Source organism: Ceratotherium simum, chromosome X (genome assembly GCF_057802395.1).
Source record: "Ceratotherium simum simum isolate JZ-2026a chromosome X, ASM5780239v1, whole genome shotgun sequence".
Lineage (NCBI taxonomy): Eukaryota > Metazoa > Chordata > Mammalia > Perissodactyla > Rhinocerotidae > Ceratotherium > Ceratotherium simum.
Genome location: NC_141940.1, coordinates 98,315,410 through 98,328,882, shown reverse-complemented (window position 1 = coordinate 98,328,882; position 13,473 = coordinate 98,315,410). Strand labels below are relative to the sequence as shown.

At 40.1% G+C, this 13,473-nt stretch overlaps 1 protein-coding gene across 1 annotated transcript in view; it reads left to right on the top strand.

Annotated features, from left to right (window-relative positions):
- The first annotated feature begins 4,302 nt into the window (after window positions 1–4,302).
- The window catches only part of OTC (ornithine transcarbamylase), a 60,490-nt gene continuing 51,319 nt past the window's right edge, over window positions 4,303–13,473 (top strand). Inside the window, exon 1 of the mRNA XM_004435039.2 lies at window positions 4,303–4,379. Within this exon, the coding sequence (XP_004435096.1) occupies window positions 4,303–4,379 (77 nt within the window). The remainder of the gene's footprint in view (window positions 4,380–13,473) is intronic.

Here is a 13,473-nt window from a genome sequence, read left to right as displayed (position 1 = left end):
AGAGCTCAAATTTGCAATTGATCTTTGGCAATAGCTATGCCGAGGCTCTTAGACACTGTACCTCGTGCTTGGTTAGCATGTTAAATTTTTCCAAGTGGTGTAATAGTTCCTTTTATAAAACCTTTAGTTGGACAGATACGGACTCAGAGTCAGGGGAGTGAAGTGACTTGGCCAAATTCAACATCAGTTAGCGACCCAGCCAGAGGTCACATTTGATCTTCAAATAGCCTTCCCATAATTCTTTCCATCACATTAATTCCCTCTTCAGTGCTTGGATTTCACTAGGGAAGCACAGTAGCAATTTCAAAGAAATATTGCAAGTTCGTACATGATGCTTACAAGCTTTAAATGTCAGGAAACTAACATTTTTTATATCCTCAATGGTAACATTTGGCTATTTGGAATTTTAGACTCAAATGTGACAAGATAAACTTGAAATCCTGGAGTCTCATTAACTTCTCCATCTCCCTTCCCTCAACATTCTATCAATTGTTCTGATAGGTACATTCTAATCTCTAAATCTCTCTTACATCCATTCACTGTTTTCTATTTCCACAGCCCCAGTATATGCTCATGCCCTTGTTATAACACAATATCCTCTGTCTCTTTGCCTCTGTTTTCTCCCCACTGTACTTAACACAATGGTGCTGGATTAATGTTTTCAAAACACAATGCAGATAATGACATATGTCTCCTTGTCTGCCCCAGCTCTAAAACTTTAATAATCTTTCTTTGACTATAGATTAAATTCTTAACTCTATAATCTGGCTTTCAAGGCCCTCAACAATCTGGCTCCAATATTCCTTTCCAAACCTGGAGAGAATCTTTCATTTTGGGTGGGAGTTGTAGGCAGTGGTGTGCTGGAGCCAGCTCGCAATGGCTCGCAAGAGCCAGTCTTACACCTCTCTTCCCAACTCTGTGTTCAGTGATGTCACCTTGGTAGCTTGAAGCTGGCCACGGTGGGAGCATTTACACCACATAGATCAGTCAATGCCACAAATCAGAGGTTTTTTCTTCTTTTCAAGAGCTAGTTATTAAAAATTTACCAGCACACTACCAGTTGCAAAGTAATCAGGACTAAATCTGAGAGTGAGGGTTCAGTATGGTATATGAGACAAAGACGTTGACACTGAAAGCCCAGGTACCAAATCAGAGATAAGAGGGGGTCTGAGGGAAGAGAACAAGAAGCAGAGCGTTGAAAAATTGTTGAGAAGGTAGACCTGGGCCAAGACTGAATTCCCACAGAAGCAGATATTGAGAAAGGTATTTGAGTCAAGTGCTTTATTTGGAAGATGATCCCAGGAAGCACTGGTAGGAGAGAGAAGGACAACGTAGAGAAGGTGGCTAATACAGGGTCCATTGATGAGCAGGTTACTACTGTGGGCAATCGAGGTTCAGTCCCACTGGGGACCTTTAGGGGAGTGTATAAAACATGCCTCATGGTTGCCCACACAGGAGTGAGGAGTAGGTTGAGTTTATCCTCAGGCAGGCAGCTCCGGGTGCTTGCATTAAGAAGTGGCAGGTATGTAGGGTAAGACTGAATGCAAAGGGGATGTGAATAGGACATGGACATTCATGGTTTTATGCTTTTCATAATTTGCTTGGTGTGGCAGGGCTTCATTTAAATGGTGAGTGATGGGGTGAATTGTGAATCATTTGTAGTTATCCCACACACCCTATTTGTTCCTCTCTCTGGGGTCTACCCATAAGTTCCCTCCTTTGCTGTAATATCCTTTGTAGCTCCCTCCAGTTTTGAAAATACTCTCATTCTCCCCAATTCATGAAGGATCAGTGCCACCTCCTCCAGGAACCCCATCTAATCTCTACCTCCACCCCCGATGATGGAAGTGGATGAGGATCAAGCCAAGCTGGAGGCCCTTGGGCCCTGAAGCAAGGGAGCAGGGAACAAGCCCCTCCCCTAGCTTAGAATGCAGAGGGTCGGGGGACAGAGACAGAAGTCGTGCTCTGGAGTCATTCCAAATGGTGAACCTCATGTGGGAAGGGACTCATCACTCCTGTTTATCTCTATATCCCTCACAGCCCACCCAGCACAGAGACCTGGCCTATGATGGTTGCACAATTGCTGTTGGTGGCAGAGAAAAACGAATGAACGGAGGGCTGGGTGAACAAAGGGAACTAGGTAGGGAGCCAAATCAGGAAGTTGAAGTGGAATTAGAGGAGTCCTGGAGTAGGTCAATAAGAGCACCTGGATGAATTCTGAGGACAAATGTCAAACCCGATGAGGTCTTTTTCCACATGTAACACACATGTCAGTGGAGATATGTCTTTTGTGATTCAGTGAAAATACCTTTAACCTCATCTCACTTGTGGTGTAGCTCCTCTCTTCCAATGTCTCTGGGAGTTATGGGAGGTATCAGTTTTTCTTAGTCCGCTCTGGAGGACTGAGCTCCTACCTCCATAGAATTACAAGGGTTTATGAGTTGCTTTGGCATCTCAGAAGTGCTGCCCACATTCTCTACCACGGCACTGCAGATACTTGAAGAAGTATCTTTTTTTTTCTTTCTTTTTGCTGAGGAAGATTGGCCCTGGGCTAAGATCCGTGCCCATCTTCCTCTACTTTGTATGGGACGCCACCACAGCATGGCTTGATAAGCAGTGCATCGGTCTGCGCCCGGGGTCCAAACCCATGAACCCCGTGGACCCCAGGCCACCAAAGTGGAGCACGTGAACTTAACCACTACGCCACTGGGCCGGCCCCACAGATACTTCTTGATTTCTCCCCACGCATTACTCATACGAATTGTTTGTATAGGTAGTACACCTGACTAAAGATATGGGCATGCCGTTGATCTCCTCTCCCTCAGTCTCCCTGCAAACGTTCAATTTCCTTCTCTGTATTACATGGAACAATTTCACTCTCTGAAATCTATCCAACAACTGGCCTGTTTTGCTTCTTCAAAGATGCTTTATGGTCTTTTCAAACAAAGCAGCCATCTATTCTCCCACTTGGAGCATTCACTCTATACCTTCTTACTTCCATGGCTTTGCAAACACTTGCCTCTGCCTGGAATATTCTTTCCAGAACAGAAGATTTGTCAGAGGTTTGGAAATTTCAGTCTTTCCCTCTCTTTATCTCACATCATTCTCTATAAGTAGAAGGGAATAGTGTCAAGATTTATTTCCATGCTGATATTAATTATGACATCACAACCATCCCTGCCCCCGAAGTGGCCATAGTTGGTTTTTAAATAACACTTTTTTTGTATTACATAAACTTCTAGCAAGTGCTTACCTGGGTTTGCTAAAGTCATAAATTGACCAGAAGAGGCAGCCCCCATCCCTTTCCCTCTTCCCCTGCCTCCCACCTTCCAAGCTTAGAGTACTCCCCTTGCCCTGTTATGTGGTAGCAGTTTATCTGGACCTCCCCTATGGGCTTGTATTATGGATATTTATTTACAAATCTTATCATCCTTACTGAACTGTAAACTCACAAAGGTGAGATCATCTGAATTTCTCTGAAATTCCATCCTAGCCCAGTATCCGACACAGAATAGATTTTGAAAACATCCAGTTTATAACTGTGGATGAATGAATGACCATGAAGCTTTGGATGGCCTCTTAGTGATCTGGAGAGGCTACCAGGGGAGGAGCATATGGGACTCCCCTCCCCACTTCTTCTGATTGTGAGTTCCTGCTAGAATTAATAAGCAACAAATTTATTGAAGACCTATTATGTGCAAGGCACAATGGGAGCTCCAGGACTGAGATCTTTTTACTATACCTCTATCCCACTCTAGCTTCTTTCCACCAAAAAATAGCTTCCAGGGCACTTATTTCTATTCGTTTTTGTAGAAAGGCTGGGACTTAGAGGTAGGAAAGTGGTATCACTGGACATACCCAGGGCTGTCACGTCTACATCTGGGGTGTTGCACTGCCAATTCACATTTTCTGAATGAGTTATTTCTATGTACCTTCACAGCAGCCAGCACTGCAGTGCCTTGCATATATTACACGCTCAATGAGTACTTGTCAATTGATTTTGTACAAGTATGTGACAGCGTAAACATATTATGAAAAATGAGGAGCCTGGGCACCAAAAAAGTCAGTATCTCCCCTAAAAAAACACAAGGTGGTGGAGCTTGGCTTAAAGTTCAAATGCTCCTGTACCCTGCCCTGCAGTATCTCCAACCAGGGGAATTTGATAAGGTAGTTGAAGGGTAATATTACCTTTGCTCTCTCACTGCAATCGAAAGCAGCCTCAGCTTTTAGGTGGACCCCACCAGCTATCTTGGTGAGGTGTTTTCAAGAGCATAGAATCATCCTTTATACTATCAAAAGAAGATGCTGTTTAATTTGAGGATCCTGTTGAACAATGCAGCTCTTAGAAATGGTCCCAGTTTGGTGGTTCGAAATTTTCGGTAAGTGATGGCCAGAGACTGGAGTCTGACTTCGGAACCCTGGTGATAAATGAAATTCTATTCTGCAGAGGAGTGCAGCTTCAAAAGGCCTTTTTCTGCAGGGTGTAGTGCCAGGTTTCACCCTTATTTGAGCCAGCTGTCTCTAATTCCAGTTGAGCTTTCATTTATCAGTCCTCTGTAATCAGATTTCATTGTGTGCCGGGGGTGGGGAGAGGGACTAACTGTGGCAGGTATAACAGAGTAAATGTTCTCGACATCGTCTGTTTGTGTACATCCTAAACGAGCAACTGGCTGAAGAAAATTAGAGGAACAAATTTACCCAGGGCCTTCAGCTTGTATTTGGGTTTGCTTGAAAACAATATATCATTCTAGGGCATGGGCGTTAATCAGTTCTTTAAAAAAACAGACCGCAAATAACAACTAGATAAATGTTTGCAAGGCTGCTGCAAAGAAACCTTATATGTGATGAGGATAATGAAATTTTAAAAATAAAATCCAAATTTGAAAACTATCCCTGAAATTCTTGGTAGCATGAAAAAGGAGGCTGTCTCCAATGAATTCATTGTAAAAGTTACATCCTGCTTACAGCCATTGAGCATGTGGTGGAAGATGGTGTGGAGTGTGTCCGTGGGGAAGGGGACGGGGTGATGAGTTAACTGGGGAAGCGAGGCCATCAAATGCCGACACCATTGCCAGAAAGCTTCTTGAGTAGTTGCATGTTAACAATCAGAATTTCCCCAGAGCCTCTTTACAACCTAAACCAACCTCAAAACAACCTCACTGACTACCTAAAGAAGAGGCTTCTAGTCTGAAGTTTTCTCCCACTGTTAGGAAGTAGACCTGTGACAGTGGCCCTGGGCCTCCTTTCTCCGGGCCACCTGGCAGCTCTGGGCTCTCTGGACTCCACCATTAGCATCACTTTTTTGGCGAATATAAGACTCTCAGAAGCTGGAATGACATTGTAAATGATACCGTAAATTAAGCCCATAGTATTAGACTTCGGTGGGACCTCAGAGCCACAGAATAGTGCCTTCTATTATTTTACAGATAAGGTGAATGAGGCCCAGAGAGATTATGGGGTTTACCAATTAGTGCCAGTTAGACCACATAACCCAAGAATCTGGAGGAAAACTCAGGTTTTGAAGTCCAAAGAACTAGGTTCAAGGCCTAGCACCACCACTTGCTGGCTATTTGACTTTGAGCAAGTCACTAAACTTTTCTGTAATGTTGCTTCACCTATAAAATGGGAAAAAGAGTAATCCCTGCTCTGCCTACTTCACAGGGTGGTTCAATCATTCATTTAATAAATGCTTATTGAGCACCTACTTTGTGCCACTTCCTACGCAAGTGTTGGAGATACAGTGGCAAATAAGGTAAATAAGATATTTCATTCCAGACACATGAAGTCACAGTCTAGTGATAATCAGTGAGATCATGTGTGTGAAAACTGTAAAGTGACAGACGAATGTTCATTATTTTATTATTACATCCCACTGAGTTACATCAGATAAAAGTGTGATGAAATTTTATTCCATAGTTTTTAACAAAGAATCCTCACTGAGCTGAAAATAATCAACTGAATGCACAACCAAAGCTTGGAACTTAAACTTATACTCTTCTTTGAAAATTACAGTGATGACTGACTTTTTTAAACAATTATTACAGGTTAAATTTTTGAAAGCAAAACGTCTTCCAAATATTTGGGCTTTTTTGGTATTTACTAATATTCTATTATCTATACCCAGTAGCCAGACTAAAATTCTGAAAATCCTGACTAGCTGTCTCTCACAGTGAACGGGGCTGAGGCAAAAGCATGGCTAAATCAGCCCAAATCCATACCTGCTAGTTGAGAATATGAAAGCCTTGAATCACCCAGGTTATTAGAAATTTAAGAGTGTGAGTCTCCATTGAGAAATGGATCATGTTGAAATGGTGTCATTCTCTGTGGCAGGGGTATTTTTCTTTCCCACTCTTTTAGTTAGCCACACTACCTGCTAGCTAGATGAATTCAGAATTGCTGACCTCCAATAAGACCTACAGCCTTTCACGACCTCTAAACAACAGAGAAAAGCTCCCTGTCAACTCTGCCTGGATTGTATTTTTGCTTTGATTTTCAGCCTTTCACAGAGATTTGAGTTCTTTTTTTCCCATTTTTCTTAGGAAAGGTGGAAGGCCCTTGTTATAAAACATACTACATGAGTTTAATACTAGAGAGTAGTAGGAAATATGTGGTTAGGGTTTGGCAATGCCACAAAACAGGGACTGCACAGTTTTGAAGTGAGCATCCATATCGCTATAGACATGATAAAATAACAGCTTAAGTGAGGCTGAAACCATCCAGCAGGCTCCTGGATCAATCATTTTTAGTGAATTATTATTATTTTTTTACAAAATCAATAAGATCAGACACCAAGACTGCCGAAAATACCCAATCCATAGGCTTTTCATCTCACAAACAAGGCTCTAGAGCCTGGCTGTGTTTGGATAATAGACAGTGTCCCATGATTTGTTGCCTATTAGGAAAACCACTTATAGCTTTTAAAGAAACCACTAAAAAAATCTCTTTCTTTATCAGAGAAGACCAATTTGTAAGTGCAGTTCAATTTCATCTCACAAATAGAAATTTCTTCAGAGAATATTGAGCTAAGCCACCCAATTCTGAGGAGGTTAAGGATTGGAGCCAGAGGTGACTGGTAGTCAGGTATTTCATTCCAGAATTCTCTGAGGGCTTACATAACTCATTATGTTCCCTTCATCCCACACACATGCCCATTTAGACACACGTGGACACACAGACGAAGTGATTACAGGCCATCCATGCTCTTGCGTAGAGATGAGAAAACAGTTCTCTTTGATATTCACATTTTCTGTTACAACTTAAAATGAATGTCTTTTTGAAAACATATTTCTTGACTTCAGAAAACTGTATAAGGCATGAGACCCAGAATGGAATGGGATCATGATGTTTCCCTTGGCCAACAGTAGAATTTGGGCTTTATTTCTAGTTTGTTATTTTTAGTAATTTAGTAGTTTAACTAGGATAAAAGAAGTAGAGGCAGCCACAGATTTTCCACAGTTTTGGGTTTCCAGCCCTTTAATAGTAGGTCTACACAAAGCTAACCCTCATCCCACTCTTCAATTTTCAAATGAGGGGAAGTTTTACCGTTTTAGAATATTAACAATCTAAGATATCTTAGAAACTACCTAGTCACCCAGTTATCAATAGTAATTACCACATATGAGTACTATGTGGCAACAGCGAGAAAGGTTGCAAGTAAATTTTTATGAATAAATTCTTCTTATTATTGTTAATAATGTAAAGAAATGTGGAAATGATTTGTGCTTTATTTTTCAAATCAATACCATCAGATTCAAGGGTTTTGTGAAAATAAAGTCACTCTCCCTTGCATGCATTGCAATATGCCTTCTTGAGATGGAAAGAAAAGGATGAAATTAAAGTTAGGCCACTGAGAATTCAGATGGCTCCAGTATGGCCCGTGGGAAATCTTTTTTTTTCCCCAGTTTTATTGGGAGGGAAATCCTGTGTTTATAAACTTCATGTGTGTTTTGGAAGACAAAGACATGAAGAATCACTGATTTTTAGTTCATTTTCTTAATTTTTCAGATGAGGAATTGAGGGTAAAGATGGAAAATGACCTTCCCAAGGTCATAGTTGAACTAGGGCTAGAATTTGAATATCTAAAACCACTGCTCTTTTCATTCCACTGCTTTACTTTGATCCTTCCAAATTGATCAAGTTGGCCAATTTACCCTTGCACAGTATCCTTTTTTAGATATAGCCAAAATATCTAAGAAAAAAAAACACACACAAAGAAAACATGTCTTAACTGTTGCATCAATCTGCAACATTAAAGAAATACCAAAATCGCAGCCATAAGGCCCATTGGCCCTCTCTTATGTCTCCAGAAGCTAAAGTCTTTATCTTGAATTCTCCATGGGGATCAAAATATCATTTAACGCTGAATTTTTCCTACTCTGGCAAAGTCTGTTTCTGACTGACCGCATTTTCCTCGAATCAGGCACTTTCTCTTCCAACAAAATACAGTTATACAAGGGCACACATCCAGGTCTCCCTTCATGCTCCAAACAGTTTACCAGAGTTGGAAAAAGCAGACTCTAGCAATGAAAGGTTTCATTCTGCCAAGAGAGAATACTCTTCCATTTTCTAGCTAGGAAGATATTTGGGTAAAGCTAACACAAAGATCTACTATTACCTTGGCTTAACTTCTTAGCATTCAGTGATTTGGGGGTTGAGAAATCTCTGCAATTATTTTTTTCAAGGCATAAAATTAATGAAAGGAACTAGTCTTGCCTTTTTCAAAAGCTCCGGCTTTAACCAAACTGCAACGACAGTTTTGACAGAAAATCTGTACGTGGTTCCCAGTGTTTTCTCCAATATTGTATCTCCCATATTATGCATTGGCTGAAGAATGATAATGTGGTTTGGGTCTGGTTTACTAAGGAGACACACTTGAGTACAAGAAGACCCAGCATTTTCATGAGAACACTAAACTAGTGATTCTGGCCCTCGTTTGGGTGCTTGTGAACCAGAAGAGGCTGCCTGCAACTGAGGCATGGGGTCTCTATGAGAACTTAATGGCCATTTATGCCAGTGGTTTTATCTGGCTAATTCGAGTGTGGGTTTATCACCAGAAAGCAAGAAATGCTTGATACAGATCAGGAAAAACGGGGCCTGTGGAGGAGGCATTTCAACATAGCACAATTGTGGAGCTCTTCTACTTTTCTCTAATTTTTAGTAGCTTAGGAAAGAGGTGTGGCAAGACCATTTTGGAGCCAAGGGGAGGTCTAAGAGGAGATAGTAAACAGGATAGGAATTTAAACTGGCACCATTGTGTTTGCTTTCCTTCCAGTGATAAATTTTCCTGGTTAGCTCTTGATATCTATGAAAAACAGCTCTTTTTCCCAAGCGAACATTTCCTGCTCCACCTCCTGGATAGAATTGAGAAAGGTGGTGGCGACTCTAATGATTTTCCAATGGTGTAAACAGTATAACCCCCTTCACCAGTTCAAATGAAATTGAAAAAAAAATTCCAGTTAATCACTCAAGCCCTCACATGCCGGTATGGCCAGACATATAGTATCTACCTCTCTATTCTTTTTTTCCCCAAGAGCCCTGGGTACTTATTCTGTTCGAAAGGGGTTTGTGGAGAGAGGGAACCAAAATATCAGTATAGTTCACCGTTACTGGACTTCAGATTTGGCCCTCATGGTGCTGTGGGCAAATCTTGTCCCACCAGATCCTCTCACCAGTTTCCCAGGTTTTTGCACTTGACTCAGACTGCTGTGCCTAGGATCCAAGGTTATAACGCTCTTGTTTCACATGTATATGTCCAACCACTGTTCCCAGTAGTGCAAATACTGTACCAGAGTGGTTGAGCCCTGGGGGATTTCAGCTTTAGCCACACACTAGGCTACAATCAATTCTCCTCCATGACTCTTAGGCCTTGTTCAGCCTGGGCTGCAGCACATACTTGCTCTTATCTGAACATTAATTCTGTTTTGGGGGCTCCTGGTGTGTTTCTTTGGCAGGACATTGAAAATCCATCATGATGAATCTCTCTAAATTCATTCCCAGAAATTTGCTGAATTTCTTACACAAATTGATTTACTTCCACTCCAGAGACATACTATCATTCATTCATCCATTTACTTGAGGAATATTTATTGAATGCCTACTATATCCCAGGCAGTGCAATCAGCACTGGGTTTATATTAATGAATAAAATGGGCAGGATCCCTGATATCATGGATCATATAATCCAATGGAAAAATAAAAAGTAAGCAATAAACAGACACATATATATACACTAAAAATTGTGAAAAGTGTTATGAACAAAATGAAGGCAAAGTGAAGACTACTTAGTATAGTCAGAGAAGGAATCTCACAGGAGGTGATATTTAAGCCCCTAGCCTAAGTATGAGAAGGAGCCAGCCTTGAGAGCTGAAGGGAGAGTGTTCTGGACAGAGGCAATGGTATATGAAAGAGTCCTACAATGGGAAAGCATTTGGAGTACAGGCAGTCCTTCCTTTGCATGGTCCCAATATGCAGGAATTTCAATTACCACAGTTAAATAACAATAGTCTTCCAAGTAGACAGTTCAAGTTTCAGTTCCTTTGGTATATTAATTATGAGTAGTTACATAAAGTAAAAACTTCATTGCTAGCTCTTCAGTCCACAAATTGCTATGTAAATAACAGATACATGTCATGATCAGTGACCAATCACATCACTTCTTTCAAAGTCTGTTGATGATTGCTCACTGTGCATCTGTTATTCAGTTCACATACAGACAGCAAAGAGTATAGTTGTGTTGCCTTCTCTTCTCCCAGTGATAAACCCATGTGACATTTTATAAAAATGGATCATTGAAAGACGAAATTGTTTAACAGAAATGAAAGTGCAGCAGAGAAATAAAAAATAATGGCAGTTAAATTGGAATCAAATGTAAATGTATTTATAGAAGAAATAGCTGATGGTGGGATTGTTGACCCTGCTACTGTTTGAAAGGCTTTAGCTATGCAGCTAGAGGAACTAAATGAAGACAAACTTATCGACATAAATGAGGAAAGTGGTTGTGAAGTGGTTGTGAAGATGTTCCAGAGGAAATGGCAGCAGCAAACACTTCACATTAAAGGAATTCTCAGAGATATTTCACAATATTGAAAGCTCAAAGGATAAAATGTTGGAAGTTGATCCAAACTTAGAAAGGAGTATGACAATTCACCAAAGCATAGAAAAGATGTTTTCTCTGTATCATAAGTTATATGCTAAGAAAATGGAGTGCATGTTCAAACTACTCTTGATAGTTTCGGTGCTGATTACATGAGCGGTTACTTAGTAACAATTCATTGAGAGCTGTGCATTTATGCCTCATGTGCTTTTCTTTATGTGTATTATACTTCAATAAAAAAAGTTTTTTAAAAAATGAAAAAGTAAAAAAAAAAAGAAAACACTATAACTCTCGATGTTCCTAATATTTTAAATTACAGTGTACTAAACATATATCCATTTTACTATTTTTTCATTTCCCTATGCATTTATAACTGACAATGAGAGAGTTTTCAATGTTTGACAAAAAAATTTAAAAGTCATAGAACAATTGTAATTTTTCCCATTGATTATTAAGGTTGCTTTGCATGGTGTCAGATTTAATCGTTATTTACAGTCCCACACTACCGCGCAAAACCAGAACTGTCTGTATTAAAAAAAAAAGAAAAAGAAAAAGCTTCTCTGCTAACATTTATTGGAGGTGCGATCCCAGGGCAACAAGAGTAAGGGCAACATTATCAGCGGCTGCCATGTAGAGACTGGAGTCCAAAGAGTATTCTTCTGATCACTGTGGTCTAAGAAAAAGAATTTGAAATAAGGTTTCTGTTGCTACATAAATTTAAAAATGAAAAGTCTGGACAAAAAGGGAAGATTCAAGCAGGATGTTTGTGTCTTCTTTCTGTCTTTAAACTCAAATCTGTGAATAGAGAAATAAAAAAAGCCACATCTCACAATGCGATCTCAACAGCAGAACATTAACTTGAACCCTAACCCCACCTCCAACTTAAAAACTTCTTGAAGTGTGTAAAGACAAGTTTTGGAAAGCCCTAGAGACCTTCTATCTCTCCCAATCTGTCTTCTGTTTGGATCACAAAAGCTGGAAGTGGGAGATTTTTTTGAAGTAGCTAAAGGTGTTGTTGGTCCTCCTCTTTCACCATTATTTTCCTACTTCTTTCAGGGAAAGGGGATTGAAAAATTTAGTTCCCTGAAAAATTTTCATTTCCTTTATATTTCCAATTCTTTTTCTCTGAGATTCAACAATAACAACACCACAATTCTAAGATCTATAATATTCACTTAAGTGAAATTTGTAGTCCTGTGAGTATTTAGAAGGGAGTACAGTAGTCCCTGCTTATCTGTGGGGGATACGTTCCAAGACCTCCAGTGGATGCCTGAAACCACTGAACAGTTCAGGATGGTACTGAACTCTATGTATACTATGATTTTTCCTATACATACATGCCTATGCAAAGTTTAATTTATAAACTAGGCACAGTAAGAGATTAACAACAATAACTAATAATAAAATAGGACAATTATAACAATATACTGTAATAAAAGTTACCATAGATCTCAGCAACTTCAGCATACAATTTTTTTTCTTTCTTCATTAAGTCAAGGACTTTCACCTTTTCACTTAAAGGAAACACTTTATGGCTTATATTTGGCATATCTAATTGCCAGCATCACTACCCTTGCTCTTTGGGGTTACCTGAACACAAGCACTGCCATACCCCCACAGTTGATCCAATACCTAGATGGCTACTAAGTGACAAACCAGCGAGTAGTCTATACAGTGTGAATACTCTGGACAAAGGGATGATTCTCCTCCTGGGAGGGCTGGGGTGGGAAGACGCAAAGTTTCATCTCGCTACTCAGAATGGCATGCAATTAAAAACTTAAGAATTCTTAATTTCTGGAATTTTCCATTTAATATTTTCAGACATAGTTGACTGTGGGTAACTGACACAGTAGAAAGTGAAACCTCCGATAAGGGGGGACTACTGTGTATACAACAAAAGCCTGCAGAAACTGAGAGTAGAGGGGAGGATTGAATCCCTTAAGTGTAGCAGATTGGAGACTTAGCTTTTGTGGGCTCCAAAATAACCAGGAGTCTGAGCTTGCGCTCTAGACAAAAAAAATAAGGCCTCAAAACTAGCTCATGGGTTGTTTTCCTGTTGTTGATGGATGTGAGTGCAACAACTATAGTGATGTTTCCCAAATTCCTTGAATCCTAGGGAATGGGGTTTTTCAGCAAAGTTTTTTCCCCCTTTTAAAATAATATTGGAAGACAGAAACTAGAAGGATGTGCAACTATGACATACAACTATCTACTGGGGCTTTGGGGAAAAAAAAAAAAAGGAGGAGGATTGGCAATGGATGTTAGCTCAGAGCTGGTCTTCCTCAGCAAACAGAGGAGGATTAGCAAGGATGTTAGCTCAGGGCAAATCTTCCTCAAAAAAAAAAAAAAAGATTAAAAAAAAGATTTAAAATAATATTGGA